This window comes from Polistes fuscatus, unplaced genomic scaffold (assembly GCF_010416935.1).
Source record: "Polistes fuscatus isolate 324 unplaced genomic scaffold, CU_Pfus_HIC Scaffold6, whole genome shotgun sequence".
Lineage (NCBI taxonomy): Eukaryota > Metazoa > Arthropoda > Insecta > Hymenoptera > Vespidae > Polistes > Polistes fuscatus.
The window spans coordinates 3,177,733-3,196,207 of NW_025113140.1; the positions used below are offsets into that span (position 1 = coordinate 3,177,733).

An 18,475-nucleotide genomic window follows, 5' to 3' on the forward strand; every position below is an offset into this window, starting at 1 on the left:
AGCGTAGAGAAACACCGTGAAGCCATCTCGAGCGTAACGGTTATACCTTAACTCGTGCGCTTCTTCTCCTCTTCCTGTTCTTTTCTTTTTCCAAGGTTCTCTCTCTCTCTCTCTCTCTCTCTTTCTCTTTCTCTCAATGACGAGAAGACCTTATCTTAACTCCGCAGCGCCGTCGCTTTGCCACAGCCTTTTACGATTGGCTCGATCGTTAAGCGAGACCGTAGCCGCCGCCATAAAACCGCTGTCAATCGTCGTGACGAAAGGTTCGAGCGTGTGCGCGCGTGCTCACGAGGAAGAAGAAAACAGAGAATGAAATGGAAAAAAAAAGGAAGAGAAGAAGAGGAAGAAGAAGAAGAAGAAGAACGAGAGAGATCGTGCAAGGTCGGTTTAATCGGCTGGCATGAACTCGAGGAGCTCTGGTAATTCGATTCTCCAAAGTCTCTCTCTCTCTCTCTCTTTTTTTATTTTTTATTCTTTTTTATTCCTTTTACCCCCCAAGCATTTTTATTCTCGACCGTTGTTGACGATGATAATGATAATGATGATGATTATAACAATGATGATGATTATGATAATCGTACGAATTATCTTGAAACTTTTTTTTGACGATTGAGAAATTTGAAAAATCTCGGGGAAAACGAAATGTGTAATATCATGAAAATGCGGAACGTGTAGTAATAAAATTTGATGATTGTAATTGTAAAGAAGAAAGTAAGAAATAGAAGAAGAAGAAGAATAGGAGACGAATAAGACATGAACATTATTTATATAAATAAATAAATAAATAAATAAAAAAGAAAATAAGAGCATAGCATCTCGTTTTTATAGATAAAACTAAGAAAATTAGACGATTGTAATTGTAAAGAAGAAAGTAAGAAATAGAAGAAGAAGAAGAAGAAGAATAGGAGACGAATAAGACATGAACGTTATTTATATAAATAAATAAATAAATAAATAAAAAAGAAATAAGAGCATAGCATCTCGTTTTTATAGATAAAATTATGAAAATTAGACGATTGTAATTGTAAAGAAGAAAGTAAGAAATAGAAGAAGATGAAGAATAGGAGACGAATAAGACATAAACGTTATTTATATAAATAAATAAATAAATAAAATAGAAAATAAGAAGGTAGCATCTCGTTTTTATAGATAAAATTAAGAAAATTAGACGATTGTAATTGTAAAGAAGAAAGTAAGAAATAGAAGAAGAAGAAGAAGAAGAAGAAGAATAGGAGACGAATAAGACATGAACATTATTTATATAAATAAATAAATAAATAAATAAAAAAGAAAATAAGAAGGTAGCATCTCGTTTTTATAAATAAAATTAAGAAAATTTGACGATTGTAATTGTAAAGAAGAAAGTAAGAAATAGAAGAAGAAGAAGAATAGGAGACGAATAAGACATGAACGTTATTTATATAAATAAATAAATAAATAAATAAAAAAGAAAATAAGAGCATAGCATCTCGTTTTTATAGATAAAATTAAGAAAATTAGACGATTGTAATTGTAAAGAAGAAAGTAAGAAATAGAAGAAGAAGAAGAATAGGAGACGAATAAGACGTGAACATTATTTATATAATAAATAAATAAAATAGAAAATAAGAAGGTAGCATCTCGTTTTTATAGATAAAATTAAGAAAATTAGACGATTGTAATTGTAAAGAAGAAAGTAAGAAATAGAAGAAGAAGAATAGGAGACGAATAAGACATGAACATTATTTATATAAATAAATAAATAAATAAAATAGAAAATAAGAAGGTAGCATCTATCTCGTTTTTATAGATAAAATGTAAGAGATTGAGAGAAAACGACAGGACGATAATATTTGCCGCAGTTCTTGAGGAATTTAATGGGCTACGATACCATGGGCAGGTAGTAGTAGTTAGCTGTACGAGGCCGCAGCCCTTTAAAGGGTGTCAGAGCTTTAGGTGCCGACGACTGTTACGGCGACGACTACAACGACGTCACCACCAAGAGGGAGATTTAAAGGGATATGTAACGGGGATGGTGAAACAACTCGCAGTGGGGTTTCTGTTTACGGGCATCACTTCCGATGTCGAATTAGAAATGATCCTTTATTTTCATCCTTCTTAAACTTTCTTTTTTTACAATTCGTTCACATATGATCCCCCCCCATTTATTTCTTTCGATTGAAAGACAATTTTTTGTTTTTCTTTCTAAATTTATTTAATTATATACATTTCTCATATATGTAGGGATTCGTGAAAAAAATTGACTGGACCGGGACTCGAACCCGGATCTTCCGCTTTCCGGGCGACTGCTCTTTAACTATTGAGCTATCCAGGACCCACCGTCCAATCTCCTCACGAACGCCTATTTAAGTTTGGCTTGGAGGTGCTCGCATCTCACATATATATATTTTAATAATACAATAGTGCATTGATTTCAATTAATTAATTGATAATCATTTTAACGATAGTACGATTAGTTTGACGTTTTTAATCGACCAGTTGAGTACATAGAAGAATCTTGAAAACATTTAATATATATATATAATTAGTATAATATTATTTATATTATGTTTCAAATACTATGAATTCTTTTTTATTTAATTACGAATAAAGTTTAGTCTATAGAGAGGAAAAAAACGATGCAGTAACGTATATGCATATATATATATGCTATTTCAACATGGTTAAGAGTCCAAGGTAACGTGTAATGGCCTTGAGAACGGCAAGTTCTGTCTCGTTAGGCGTGAAAGAGAAGAGGAGGGTGGTGAAAGCTTTCGGTGTGTTGAAGCTTTCCCTCGGTAAAGGGTAATTTCGATGGGTCGTAGGACGCACCTGTGCTCGTCTCTTCTCAACATCTCAACATCAAGGAAACATTACCGTTCTTTACACTACAGAGCCACTTTCAGCTATTTCTACAATTACAGAAACAATAACGTTTCGTTCCTTCTTATCCGGGATGGTAATTCTGTCCTTCCATTCTTTCTCTTTCTTCCTTTTTTATTTTTTATTTTTTTATTTTTTTTACTTTCAATCGCTTCTCTCCTCCCAATAGCTTTTTCTGCTCTATTTCCTTCCCTTTCAAAGCTTTAAAAAAGAAAAAAGAAAATAAACAAAAAGAAATAAGAAGAATCGGAATGGAGGTGAATTTTTTCGGGAAGAGTGCAGCGAGGTTTTTTTATTTGTCAATTTTTCCAGATGAATTTTAACCATTTTATCTGTTTTCTATCTCTCTCTCTATCTTTCTCTCTCTTTCTTTTTTATAATTGGAACATAAAGATCGACGTTTACTAATTCGCGAACAATTATACCGCGATGGATAATTAGAATAATTAGCAAACGAGGTGTGCGGATGATATGGAATGGAACAGAACGGAACGGAACGATCGTATTTCTTCGTAGAAATTCGTACACTTATACGCGAACACCCTAACTGTCGTTCTCTCTCTCTATCTCTCTCTCTCTCTCTTTCACTTTCTATCTGCATGTAGTCGATATCATTCGATACTAAATCACTAGGAAATTGTAACGATCGTTGGAGAACAGTTAACGTAATTGCGATCTCCGTGGCGTTTTCATAATTCTTACGTTAAATTAACGTGGTCTATCGTTGGCTGAAAAACGGTTAGAAATTTTCGGAGGAACCTTGTCATTTGATTGACCATTATAGTGAAACAACGTGTGTATCATACACATATATATATAAACAAATGTATATTCGATCTAAAGATTCTGTTCTCTTTGCAATATAATATATTACAAGTTTGTATCGCATAAAATCTGTTGAAAAAAGTTACGAATAATAATTGTAATATAAGGTAAAAGCCCCCTCGGTTGGCCAGTTAAGCCGTTTTCTTTTTTAGAAAAATTATATTCATTCAATAAAATAACTGACATCTAAACTAATGGTTTAACCTGTAAGCTTGAGCTTTCAGCTTTGAATAAAAATAAAGAAAAGACAAATTATTCATAAATATTTTAATAATAAATTAAAAAAAACATAGATTTGCAATGTCCCTATTTTTAGCCAACTTTCTCCCTCTTTTGGCCACGCATGTCCCCTCATTTGGCCATGTTTCCTATTTAAAATAAATAATTAATTAATAACTAATTTATTAAATAAATCAAAATTGAATAATTCAAAACTCGTGTACAAAGAAATTAATTACTCATTAGTATTAAAAAAAACTAGTTGAATACTTTATGTACAAATATATATAACCTCAAAGCGAATAGCCATAAGTTGGCTAATGATAAAAACAGAGGCAATAATACTGTCTCCATGCTTGGCCACCATATTTTTAATGGAGAATAATTAAAAATCACTTAATTTTCAATTTCTATAATAATTTTAAGCTATGTTAATTGCAGAAAAAAAAAAATATTTTGGTTGCTATTGTCAACAATGAAATATATAGGTTAATAAAAATCACAGTATCCTTACCTTACTTAACAAGAAACCATCCAAAAACAGAAGTCTTGCATAACTTTATTTGTTTTCGTTTTTAAATATATTTTTAAAATAATCCGAATTACTTTCAATGATATTTTAAAATTAGAATTTTTTTTTTTTAAAACTGTCACCATGTGCACATCAGCATATAATTTATAATCACTGTTGTGGCATAAAGTGGCCAATAGAGGGGGCCTGGCCAACCGAGGGGGCTTTTACCTTAGATCGTTCGTGAAAAGAACAAAAATAATCGTATATCCAATTCAAGTCATGAGAGTAAGAGAAGAGAGAAAAAAAGAAGGAAATAAAGAAAGTTAATAATAAATTCAACTAGTTCTCATTCTAAATTAGATAAGTAATAATCGTAAAAAGATAAAGTAATTATATTTAATAACATTTCACACCTGGACCGGATCTCTCCTTTGTCAAAAGTGTCTCCCTCTCTCTCTCTCTCGTTCTTTTCGGGTTTTATTTTATTTTTCTTCAATTTCTATTATTCTTTTTTTCGGTCTTTCCTTCTCTTCTTCTTCTTCTTCTTCTTTTTTAATGACATCTCTCTCTCTCTCTCTTCTTTCTCTCATTCGGTATATGCTTCCGACAGTTTATTTTAGCGTTGATTAAAAAGTCCCGGAGTACGTTCGTCATCGAGATAGGTTTTATTTTCTTTCTCGGTTAAGCGGCCACGTAATTCGTCGTTCGAAAATCCCTCTTCTAAACGGGATAGGAAACTCGTCGGGGTATAAAAGCTCGAATTTATTATTAGGTGCTATTCTGGAATACGGCTAACACGTTCGGTGGCCGTTTCGTTCGATATTATTTTCGTCTCATCGTTCTCTCTCTCTCTTTCTCTCTCTCTCTCTCTCTCTCTAGTTATCGCTCTCATTCTGGAACGAAGAGTTAGTTATGTACGTGCGTCCCTGAGAGCGACTCGGTAACGAGACCACCGGCGCGACGTTAATTGTTAGCTCGCAAGTGGGCTTTAAAGGTGTCCTCACATAGCTAGAAAGAGAGACACTATATATATATATCTCTCTCTCTCTTTTTATATCTTTCTCACTCTCCAACCCATTCACACACTCCCCATCTCTATCTCTCTCTCTCTCTGTATCTCTTTTTATCTTTCACGTTCTCACTCCTATTCCTTCTGTTTATTTCTCACCGGTACTAGTTTTTCCCAAAGAAACTTCGAGATAAACTCTAGAGTTTCTTTTTGCGAATAATTTATCCTTCTGATCGTTAGACCCAAGTAACGGTCAACCAAGCTCGTCAACCATAAACATTTCGAGAATTCGTTGTTCCGATCGTTCACGGATCGACGACTACGATGAAGATGAAGATGATGACGATGATAAACAGCAACATCATAAACGTTGCTGGATTTAGTTTAATATATCGAACGTAGGATAAGTGATGGTAGTAATCGTGGTTTACGGTGAGGTCGTAGGACGATGGATAAGGGTTGCTAGTATATAAAGAGGGGGTAGTTTCAACCCTCGCTATTTGAATACTCGAGAGTCATATGCCACACATGGTGAAGCACAAGCAAAAATATATACATTCATATATGTATGTATGTGTGTATGTATATATATATATATGTATATTAATTACGCGTCGAAGGTTTGGAAACGACCCTTCGGAGAAATATGTCACGCGAAGGGAACTTCGTCCACTTCGGAAAGCATCATTGGAATATCACGGAATATCGAATCCTGTCATGGAAACTGTCATGGATCTTTCTTTTATCGAACGATCGTTATACTTCCTACCCTTTTTATTTTTGTCCGCATATTCGTAACACAATTCGCGAGCATTTATCGCACTCTCTTTTTAAATACGATGCGTTTTAGTATACACGTGTTTTAGTTTTGAAAATATGATTTTTTTTTCTCTTTTTTTCTTGCATATTAAATATTTAGAAAAATATTTAAGTTTCAATACGTTTGCTATCGTGGTGTAAAATAGAAAAATTTGAAATTACAGTTATCACGAGTTCTCGCAATTGTTTTATACGAGAAGAAAAAAAATACGTCAATAATATTAGTTTATATACTTGACGCTTGATAACAGATTGATTATTTATCACCAAAATATCTGTTATGCATAAAGTTAAAACGGCCAATAAACAGTGTCATACATATATATATATATATATATACATGACGCGTGATATCGTACGTATTAATCAGCCTAGAATAATAAAACGTATCGATAATCATAATTATAGATAAAAAATAACGATCGGAAGATAATTTCTCGCTAGTTTAGAGAAAAATTATTGCAAACGGGGGAAAACAAAGACAAAAGGAGAATTTAAAATTTCAGGAAGGATTATACACGCGACACTCGTGAAATGTTCGAGTATGTGTCATTTAACGTGACTCGCATGATTGCACGAACGAAGAGGAACAGACAGAAAGAAAGAAAGAATGATAATAATAATAATAAGAAGAAGAAGAAGAAGGATGGGAATAAAAGTAAAAGAAGAAACAGGACACAGTAAGCTGGCAGTAAGCGAAAGAATAAAAAAAATGATAGAAAGAAAGAAAGAAAGAAAGAAAGAGAATAGGTCGACGTGTAACGGCGGGCGCGCATCAAAGTTATTTATGCTTGGGCGTTTATGAGAGTCGTTTGAAAAGAACGTGACGACGGTACGCTCGTCGTAGCCGGCCAATAATAACGGTTATTAATCGCCCTGGGAAACGTTAAACGATAGCATTTTCATAGTTTGTCATCCGGCTCGTTGTATGGAGCTTGTGACCACCACCAGCACCACTACCAGCACCAGCAACAGCACCAGCACCAGTACCAGCATCGCTGGAACGTACGAGTCTCGCAACGGAACACAATTTTTATGGCGTTTTCTAGCGAAACCTATCGCTGTTTTGCGACGTCAATGTTTTCCTTTTAAATCTCTCTAGGGAGCACATATCTCTGTCCTTCTATATATCTTTTTCTTTATCCCTTTATCTTTCCCTTTCTCTTCGTTCCAGTTAACGTTTATCTCCTATCGGTCTTTTCCTCTCTCTCTTTCTCTTTTTCATCGCATCGATTCGATTATCCGTGATTATCAATCAGCAAGGATTTGCTAGTCTCAATTATTCTTAGGCTTGTGAACAAGATCTAAAATAAGTCATTCGAATTTGTATAAGTATCTGTAAGAAAATTTGTTTATGAAAGAAATTTGTGAAAATTAGAATGAATCAAATAGGAAATGACTAAGAAAATAAAAAGAGAAAGAAGAAGAAGAAGAAGAGGTCGAGGAAAAGGGGGATGGGGGGATGGGGGTTGGGGGTAAAGGAAAGAGAGTCGTCGTTGTCGTCGTCGTTGTCGACGACTAAGATCGGATTCCGCGGTTGGCAGGCAACGCCGGCGTCGTGGCGTTGATCCGTGTACGGCGATATGAAATAATTAAACTCGGTCTCGACGGTGACGCCGTTAGAGTTAGAGAGGAAGAGAGGTAGAGGAGGTGAACGCAAGGAGTCGGCATAGAGTAGAGTAGAGAAGAGCAGAGCAGAGAAGAGGAGAAGAAGAAGAAGGATGAACAGAGGTAGAAGGAGGAGGAGAAGGAGGAGGAGGAGAAGGACGACGAGGGTTAGGGAGGGAGGGAGTGGGTGTAACCGTATTTCGTATAGCGGTATATGAAAGGCAGCCGCGTCGCTCGTTCCACCGGAGACTCGAAGCACCGAGGCTGCTGCCGTCGTTTCAGTGCGAAGGAAGAGGAAGAGGAAAAGGAAGAGGAAGAGGAAGAGGAGGTTGAGAAGGAGGAAGAGGACTGGAGAGGTGGAGAAGATTGGGTCGAGAGGGAGAGAAAGCGAAGCCGAAGGCGAAGGGAAGAAAACGCGTTCTACGGTTAAAGAGCGAGAGAGAGAGAGGGAAAGCATCGAGGACGTGGATGGAACGAGCGAGTGGAGAGAGGATGAGGACGAAGGAGGAAGAGATCGAGCTGGTTGGAGAAGGGTAAGAAGGGGGTGCTGCTGGAGGAGGATAGCGGCGCTGCGGCGTAACGACGCTATAACGCGAGCCGCCGGGTGATTACCTACCACCTCCACCCCCCTCGTACCTCTTCGCGTGGCGTCGAGTGGCGCCCTACCGAGCCACGCCGAGCTTCTACTACTACACTACTACTATTACGACTACGACTACGACTACTTCTACTTCTCTACTACTATTACTCCTATCACTACCACTGCCACACCATTACTTCTCTGCCACGCCACGCTTCTCCACTCGTTTCTGCTGGCGCTTGTGCTGATGGTAGTAGTGGTAGTGGTGTTTCTGCTTCTGCTTCTGCTGCTTCTGCTGCTACTGCTGCTGCTGCTGTTGGCGTGGCCAGCACAGTGAATCGCGTCAGTGCCATGCCAACGTCACGCCGTTCTACCGCGCCAAAGGAGGGACCGATATTTCCTCTTCCCACTCTCTCTCTCTCTCTCTCTTGCTCGTGCGCGTCGCTGCCACCCTATACTTCTCCTCCTCCTTCTCCTCCTCCTCCTCCGCTTCCTCTTCCTTCGCATCAGCGACGACCACCGCATCGTCAGGCTCCTGGTGGTGCTCCAACGTCGACGCTCTCTAAACGCGACGCCCCTCGTAACGACGCCACCAGGGACGCAGCCTGATGCGCCGACCATCTCTCTCTCTCTCTTTCTCTCTCTCTTTCTCTCTCTAGTAGTTCCTTTTAAAGTAGGGAAAGAGATGGTCGTCGAAGCACGTAACGTTTCCGTACGTCTGCCTGCGATATCACGAGAATTTCCTCAAACCCCCTAGCGCCGTTACTGCCATCGTCCTACTACGCTCTGCTCCGGCCAACTTATTTCACAATGGTGATCGCTTTTGTCGGTCACTCGAATCCTTCCTCATCCACTACTACTACTACTACTACTACTACTACTACTACTACTACTACTACTGATACTACTACTATTACCCACCACCACCATTATCCTCGAGAAACTTGACGTTTTCTTTCTTTCCCAAAGGAAAGGACAAAAAAAATAGGATGAAATGAAAGATGAAAAGAAAAAAAAAATTGCGGGAACGCTTTAACGCTTATGACGCGAGACGTTTTATCGTGTGGGTGGTGGACAAGGGGTGGGAAGGTGGCAGACACTTTGCTAACGATTAGGGTACTTCGTTGTCGAGGTACTTCGATTAAATTTTAAGGAAACGCCTTGTTATTTATTTTGTTTTTTTCTTCTTCTTCGGTGGAGGAGGAGGAAAAGGAATGTATGAATAAGTAGAAGGAACATACGTTTAATTTTTGTTTAATCGCGTTAAATAATATTTTACGTTCCAAGGGGTGGTTTATGATAAGATATATAATCATTGTTAATCCTTGTGTTTAATAATTCGATTTAAGTTAGATTTTTGTGTGCAGTAGATTGTCGTATAATTTGAATTTCCAGTTTATTGGTAATTAACTCGAATTTAAAAATGATATTTGCATTGATTCGACATTATACTGTTGTCCTTGATCGCTACCGATTTTTTTCTCTTTCATAATTGTCTTTTATTATTTTTTTTCTTTCGACCATTATGTAATGAATAATAGTTTGCAGAAATGAAAAGTTTTTCTTCGATATTTATTTCTAATACATATGTACTCGTGAATTAATTGATTATTCGAGTAATTAACAATGTATTTATTTCAAATAAAAAAAAAAGAAAAAGAATTATGTTACTTATTAAAACTTGTATTTTTCAGTTACTCCAATTACGATTATTTGCGAAGAATAAAACAATTTTCTTTAATTGAAATTCATACACACAACGTTGTACAGATTTAACACCGTGCGTTACACGGAAATCTACCGTACTATACAATTTTCAAGTAATGCTGATATCTTTCGTGCTATCTTACGATAAAGCAAGATTACGAAAGCTATATTGCAAGAGATAAGAGAATAAGAAAAAGGAATAAAGAAAGTCAAAGATATAAGATCGAAGGACAACGAAGAGAGTGTGTGTGTGTTTGTGTGTGTGGGTGGGTGTGGGAAGAAGAAACGTGCCCTATCGTTAGAGAGCCGACTGTAAACGTTCTTGTTTCGTGACGGTCTTTCTCTTGGAATTGAGTGGTGGGGAAAGAGTGGTGGCCAGGGAGAAACAATTGTAGCGTGCAAATTGAAGGGTCGTAGGGTCGTTCGTGAAGGGCGTACGAGATCCGGAAAGACGAGAAGGGAGGAGGACACAGCCGTGAATTCGAAGTGGGGAACGTCAAATGGCCCAGAAAACGTATACCTCTCTCTCTCTCTCTCTCTCACTCTCTCTCTCTTTCCACGTTAACTTCACCGACGAGACTCCGACTAATTAATTAATTATCCGAACGAACGCCGTCTGCTAACAGCGAAGAACATTTTCCCGTAGCAAATGCACTCCGGATCCAACTTCTTCGTCTTTTCTCTCATCTTTTGTGCGTGGGATGAAAAATTCGCGAATACAAATGTACGGAGAGATGAATGAAATAAATGGAAATATATTTCCGAACGATACTCTCATTGTCGGGTGAGCGATTAAACGAATGATTACTTAAAAAAGTTTACTTTAAAATCTTCAGCTTACTTAAAAAAATATTTTATTTCGCATTGATATATTTCTTTTTTTTTTTATATATTATATATATCGAAACGATTCTCGTAATCTGATTGATTAGAACGAGAAGAGGTTGTTTTTCCTATCCATATCTCTTGATGGAAAACAGATTAAAAATAAGAAAAAAATGAATAAAGGTGGGAGAAAGTAAACATACGATCGAAAGGTGAGAAATCATTTTTTTCTTTGTTTTTTTTTTTTCGTTTTTTTCTTTTCGCATTACTTTCTTTCCCTTCTCTCACCTTTCTTGTCTTTTTTTTCTCTTTTACCCTCTTATCCGTTCCAAGAACCAAGGACGAGGAAATGCAACTGCCGCTACGAGACGATCGAATTAATAAACGCGAATCGTCGTCGTTCCGGTTTTATTCAATTAAACGCGAACGTGCCTCGCGTCGAGGGACGATAGAAGAGAACGTTCGTTCGTTCGTTCGTTCGTTGGTTCGTTCATTCGTTGGTTCGTTCATTCGTTGGTTCGTTCGTTCGTTCATTCGTTGGTTCGTTCGTTCGTGCGAGAGAGCGAATAGCAGACAGCCTTTCTCAATTTACCTTCGAGTGCTCGTTAAAGAAAGCAACGGGCGACGCGTTCGTTTCACCTCGACGGTCTTCTTCTTAATTGGACCTTCCGAAGATTCAACGTTCTTCCTTCCTTCCTTCCTTTCTTCCTTTCTCTCATCTTAGATCCTTTTTCGGATATTTCTTTTTATTCATCCATCTATCCATCCTTCCATTCATTCATCTATTTATCTATCATCTATTTGGTATCTATCTTTTCAAAATATAATATAACTTTGAAAAATAAAATGAAACACAAAATTCATTTTATATTTTCAAATTATATACCCAATTATACATTTGTTAGTTAGGTCGCGCATCATAATGAAAAGATTTTTTATCTTTTTTCTTTTTTCTTTTTTATCAGCCAGTTCATGTGGCACGGTACTCTCTCTCTCTCTCTCTCGCACAGTTGGATTTTGTACATTTCTTTTTTTCTTTCTTTTCCGAACTATATTGGGAAAAAAGGGAAAGGAAAAAAAAAAGGTAGAGAACGTTTGATTAGAAACGCGATGCATCGTGAAAAATTATCGATAGAAATATAAAAGGTGAGAGATCGAGATAAAAAAGGGAGAGAGGGAGAGAGAGAGAGAGAGAGATATCTCGAAGTCTCGGCGAGCTCGTTCTCGTCGAGATAAATTAAAATTTCTACGAACTAGATTGCGCGGAAAAACAGTAACGGCAGCGACGGTTCTCACGGTAGGAAACGTCGCTTACCACGCGACGACGAACTTTTCGCGTTACGCGAGCTTTTTCCAATACTTCGAGAGTGCAACGTTCTCCTCCGTGGAACGAGAATATGCTGGAAATAAAAAAAAAAAGAGAGAAAGGGAGAAAAAAGAGGAAGATAAAAACGCGTTTTTGAAATTCGTGCGTTGGACGACTGTCCGCTCGCGTTTCGTACAAATTGCGACACGGTCAATTTTCGTTCTATCATCGAACATTAATCAGTCAAAGAAAAGAAGAGAACAAAAAAATATATATATATTTTATTATTAACAATTATTATACGATATTAACACATTGATGAGTTACTTAAAATTATACATTCAAATTTATTTTGATTCTCCAAATTAAGAAATAATCTTTGAATTAGTTCTAAGAGAAATTTGATGTTTCATATCATCGAACATTAATCAGTCAAAGAAAAGAAGAGAACAAAAAATATATATATATATATTTTTTATTATTAACAATTATTAGACGATATTAACACATTGATGAGTTACTTAAAATTATACATTCGAATTTATTTTGATTCTCCAAATTAAGAAATAATCTTTGAATTAGTTCTAAGAGAAATTTGATGTTTCATATCATCGAACATTAATCAGTCAAAGAAAAAAGAGAACAACAAAATATATATATATTTTTATTATTAACAATTATTATACGATATTAACACATTGATAAGTTACTTAAAATTATACATTCGAATTTATTTTGATTCTCCAATTAAAAAATAATCTTTGAATTAGTTCTAAGAGAAATTTGATGTTTCATATCATCGAACATTAATCAGTCAAAGAAAAGAAGAGAACAACAAAATATATATATTTTATTATTAACAATTATTATACGATATTAACACATTGATGAGTTACTTCAAATTATACATTCGAATTTATTTTGATTCTCCAAATGAAGAAATAATCTTTGAATTAGTTCTAAGAGAAATTTGATGTTTCATATCATCGAACATTAATCAGTCAAAGAAAAGAAGAGAACAAAAAAATATATATATATTTTTATTATTAACAATTATTATACGATATTAACACATTGATGAGTTACTTGATTCTCCAAATGAAGAAATAATCATTGAATTAGTTCTAAGAGAAATTTGATGTTTCATATCATCGAACATTAATCAGTCAAAGAAAAGAAGAGAACAAAAAAAAATATATATATATATTTATTATTAACAATTATTATACGATATTAACACATTGATAAGTTACTTAAAATTATACATTCGAATTTATTTTGATTCTCCAAATTAAGAAATAATCATTGAATTAATTCTAAAAGAAATTTGATGTTGTTTGACGCAATAGAAATAAAATTGGATAATGAATCAAAGACCGAGACTAGGATAGCAAAAAAATTGTAAGGAAGACGACTAGAAGAAGAAGGAGAAGAAGAAGAAGAAAATGAACGAATTAGAATTGGTTCCTTTTTCGTTTCGAAGATATCAACTTTTCGATAAACATCTATGAACGAGTATCCTCATCTCCTATCGCAATTCTCTGCGGCCACGTTCTCGTAGAAAATATTCTCGGTTACACGAGAGTACGAACGAACGAACGAACGAACGAGCAAGCAAGCATCAGAGAAAAAAAGAGAGTGTGCTAGTGAGTGAGTGAGTAAGTGAGTGAGTGAATGAGTGAGAGTAAAAAAGAGAGAGAGAGAGTAGGACGAAGAACGTGGGAGGCAAAGAGAAAGATGATCAGCGGGAGGGATATGAAACTCTCCGCTTTTTGCCAAAGGCCTTCATCCCCGCGGGGCTTAACCCGAGTTTATCGCGGCGTTATTAATAACCGTCGTCCCAGCATCCCCCTCGTTCTCGAAGAGGCAATAGCCGACGAGAGTTCCGTCGAGAGAAAGAGGAAAAGATAGAAGGAGGAAGAGTGCACGCGAGACCGAGTGAAATAGAGCGAACGAGAGAAAGAGAGAGAGAGAGAGAGAAAGAAATATAAAGAGGTTGAAAAAGAGAGAGAGAGAGAGAGAAAGCTCTTTCCTTTCTCGTAAACTGTGCGACGAAACGACGCTCGTGCAATAAAGGATCCTGAGGAAGAGCTGGCCGCGAAAAAAAAAAAAAAAAGAAAAAGAAGAAGAAGAAGAAATGCGAGCAAAGGCTCCGGCTCCTCCTCCACTTCTTCTTTCTCTTCTTCGTTTTATCTCCTTCGCTTAGGATTTTTTTTATCTCTTTTTTCCTATTTTTTTTAAATATATATATATATTTCTTTCATTCTTCCTTTATATCATCCTACGATTTCTCTCGTAATTGTCTCATACTATAGAGAGAGAGAGAGAGAGAGACAACGTCAAATCGGCTATTTGTGAAAATTCCACTCTGACGGAGAGATTCTTAGCCGCAGTCAACGTCACCGCGAGAAAGAAGTTCCTTCCTTGGTAGTGGTGGTGTGCCGTGTCGAGGGGGTGTTGTTTGCGACGTTCGCCACCACCAAGTCGTTCATTAATTACGTAGAACGAGAGACACGACGGTGAGAAAGAGAAAGGGAATGAACGAGAGACGGAGAATGACAAGAATATATAGATAGAGAACGTGGAGTAAAGCGAAACAGAAAGGGAGGGAGAGAGAGAGAGAGAGAGAGAGGAAGATAAAGAGGCACGAGCCACGAATCGGAGGCATCCATTGAATTAGCCTCGTTCCCCCTGGCTACGGCCCTGAAGCTCACCGCCCTCGTTCGCCACGCTTCAAACGTTCCGCCTCGCGCCAGCAATATATACTCACTCTCTCTCTCTCTCTCTTTCTCTTTTTCACTATCTCTGTCATTCTCGCCCACCCACTCACGAACAAATACAAGGACGAGAGAACCGCACACGTAGTCTCATATCATCACGCTGCAGCGAACTCCGAGTCGAGCCTACTATAGCGATATCTAGTATACATATACATATATATATATATATATATACGTACATACCATATATATATATATATATAGATATATGTACGTTTGCTCGTACTCATCTCTATGAAGCGATCGGTTAAGCGTTCCCGTGTGCGTGGATGGCATCAAAAAGAGATAGAGAAAGAGAGAGAGAGAGAGAGAGAGAGTTGGGGTGCTAGAGCGTATATAGATAGGACAGCGAGAGGGTAGCATCGAAGTGAGAAGGGCAGGGGGTTTGATGGGGGTAGATTGGGGGGTTGGTTGGTTGGTGCCGTATTCGTTTCGTTCATTTCGCCACGCCGCCAATCAGCCGGCTGATCGGTCGACGAGGTCACGCTTCGAATAAAAGAGAGAGGGATGGAGAGAGGATAGGCCAGTGGTACTAGCGGTTCAGAAAGGGGAGAAAGAGGCTGCCTGGTCAGGCAGCTAGCTTGCTAGCCAGTCGATGAGTCGACCTATCTACCTGTCTCTCCGCCTGCCCGCCTGCCTACCTGCTTTCCTATCTACCTGTTTACCTGCCTACCTGCCTGTCTGCTAGCTAGCCTACACCTGCCTGGCAAACGGTTCGCGACGTCAACACGAGCACCAAAATTCGATTACTCGTACCACGCCGCTTTAAATGCCGTTACCACGTGTATGTTGGACGGCTCTTTTGTGAATGGTCGCGTGCTCCCAACGACAAACTCGATCTTTCTTGACGACGACGACGACGACAAAGACAACGGCAACGATGATGATCATACTTTTGCTTTTTTCTTTTTGTTTTCCTATGTTTTTTAGGATTTTTGTCGACGTTTTATTGATGACTACACGCGTCATAGATACGATACTTCGATAAGTTAGGTACCCGATATTTTTATTCCGATGCGATAACGAATAGAAATGAATCGGAAAGGGATCGGTTTTTGATACTCGAAGTTTTGCAAAGTTGGCGAGAAAAAGAACATATCTGACATGAGAAAGGAAGGAAGAGAGAAGTACGAGGAGGAAAGGTACAACAAGGTTGACCTTTTCCAAAGAAGGAAGTCGATGCGTTTCTCTCGCCACGCCTCGGGGCGGACCAAAGCTCTATTCTTCCTTCTTCCTTCGGGGTCGTGTCGTGTCCCCTTTTTCCGGGGTCAACTCTCTTTACCGAAGTTCCTTTTGGTCGAGAAGTTGGAATGACTGGGACAAAAACGATGATGACAATGATGACAACGATGACGACGACCGGGGGATGACGAGATGACGAGAACTTTCCTTCAAACTCCTGTCCCCCTTTTTCGGGGTCACTCTCTTTAAAGAAACTTTCGTTTGCTCGAGTAGGAAGATTGACGGTAACAACAATGATGACGACAACGAAGACAACGACGACGAAGAAGACGATGGCAATCGTGTTGGTGTTGGTGGTGTTGGCGTAGTGGTGCTGGTGGTGGTGGTGCCGGCAGTGGCAGTAGCGTTGGGTTAGCCGGGCATAGAATGATGGATACTACCTGTTTTTCGCTCGTTTCAGCGCCGGCTAGAGCGCCGGGGGCTTTCGCCTTTATCCTACCGCGTTAGCGGAGCTTTTCGCTGATCCTGGAAGCACGAACCGCTCGAAATCGTCCGGAGGTGGAGTCAACACCCCGTGTTGGCTCTCTTCCATTTTCTCTCTCTCTCTCTCTCTTTATCTCTGTCTCTCTCGTGTAGAAAGAGAAAGAGAGAAAGGGAGAGAAAGACGGACGGAAAACGGAAGAGCGAGAGAGAGAGAAAGAGAAAGAATATGTATGTGTGAAAGAGAGTGTATGAAAGAGACAGAGAGCGAAAGAGAAAGAGAGAAAGAGAGAGAGAGAGAGAGTATAGCACACGAACACACGGATCTCCTTTTCCAGCCTTTTCTCTCTCTCTCTCTCTGTCTATAGCGACGCGCACGGAAAGTCTCGCAGGATCTCGCCGTAGATATGTATGCGCGCTCGCGTAATAGCCTCGTTCCTGCCGTGCTCGATGGCAGATACGTGCCGCGTCGCCCGGCACACGGCTTCGTGAGAGAGAGAGAGAGAGAGAGAGGGAGAGAGAGAACGAAAGGATGTGGAAGGCAGAGAGGGTGTGAGAGGTGGGAAGAGGGGATTCGCGCGATAAACGGTGCCGCGCTACGGGAGTCGAGTCGGCGGTTGCCACGCCAGACATCGGAGCCAGGCAACCGCTACGCCAATGCCAGCGCCAGCGCCAACGCCAGCGCCAATGGCAACGCCAGCGCCAACGCCAGCGCCAACAACGTCGTGCCGAGCCAGAATCGCGCCAACTACGACGACGACGACGACCAGCAACCGAGCGCCAGCACACACACACACACACACACACACATATACGTGCACACAGCACACTTCTTTCTCTACCTCTTCTCTCATACTCACTCCCACGTTGGCTTAGCTTGGCCTGGCTTGGCTTGGCTTGGCTCTACTCGCTCAACTCGCTTACGACGACGCCAACGACTACGACGACTACTACGACGACAACGACGGAACGGTACAGCCAACGGCAAAAAGACGCAACCCAGGGAGCCGGACGTTTTCGGTCTCCGGTGAGAGTTGAGACGATTTCCATCCGGTGTACTTCTCTCTTTCTTTCTCTCTCTCTCTCTTTCTCTTTCTCTTTCTCTCTATTACTCGCTTCCTCTTCCTCTCTTTATCTACTTCTATATCTCTCCTTCTACCCTCCTGACCGCGATCGCTCCTGGATATATCGGCTAGACTTAGACGTCTTGAAATATCGATCCTCGAGCCACCTCTCTCTCTCTCTCTCTCTTTTTTTCTTTTTTTCTCTTTCGTTCATTTTCTTCTCACTCTCTCTCTCTACCTTTCTCTCTTCTTTCCTTCCATTTGTCTCTTTTTTCCCAGCAGGTCCTACTAAGAATTTTTGATCCACTCTCGATGTCATTCCTAGAACAGAAGACTCCTTGAAAATACAGGGACCCAGGGAGTCGTATTCATGTGACTTACATTGTCCCCGCGTGTTCCACCTTTTCTCGTGTCTTGCATCAAAATTATACAAAAGTAAGGGAATCGTAGAGAAAGGAGTTGGGAAGATATTATTCTATATGAGAATTTTTGTTCCCATTGAACCGAGTCACAGTAGTCATCGGGCTAAATTCGGACAAAAAAAATCCTACTCTTGGTAGATCTCGTAAACGTAACGAGGAGTTGTCATCGTCGTCGTCATCTTCTTGCTGCGCATTTCTGGCAAATGTTTATAACTGGATATATGTTTGTACGTATGTAAGAAAAGAAAAGAAAAGAAAAGAAAGAAAGAGAGA

The 18,475-nt window shown here is 38.9% G+C and overlaps 1 protein-coding gene across 1 annotated transcript; it reads left to right on the plus strand.

Moving 5' to 3' along the window:
- Positions 1-2,659: 2,659 nt before the first annotated feature.
- Positions 2,660-18,156, plus strand: LOC122523218 (RNA-binding protein 25-like). The gene is made up of 5 exons (XM_043644874.1): positions 2,660-2,676; positions 14,222-14,345; positions 16,885-16,932; positions 17,327-17,441; positions 18,131-18,156. Exons 1-5 carry the CDS (start codon positions 2,660-2,662, stop codon positions 18,154-18,156), a joined length of 330 nt encoding a protein of 109 aa, XP_043500809.1.
- The last annotated feature ends 319 nt before the right edge of the window (positions 18,157-18,475 follow it).

Excerpts from the sequence above, each read along its gene's own strand:
- LOC122523218 (XM_043644874.1), top strand. Across the intron at positions 16,933-17,326 it reads CGGAAGAGCGAGAGAGAGAG|TCGGCGGTTGCCACGCCAGA; the intron begins AAAGAGAAAGAA and ends ACGGGAGTCGAG. Across the intron at positions 17,442-18,130 it reads ACGCCAGCGCCAACAACGTC|GGACCCAGGGAGTCGTATTC; the intron begins GTGCCGAGCCAG and ends TTGAAAATACAG.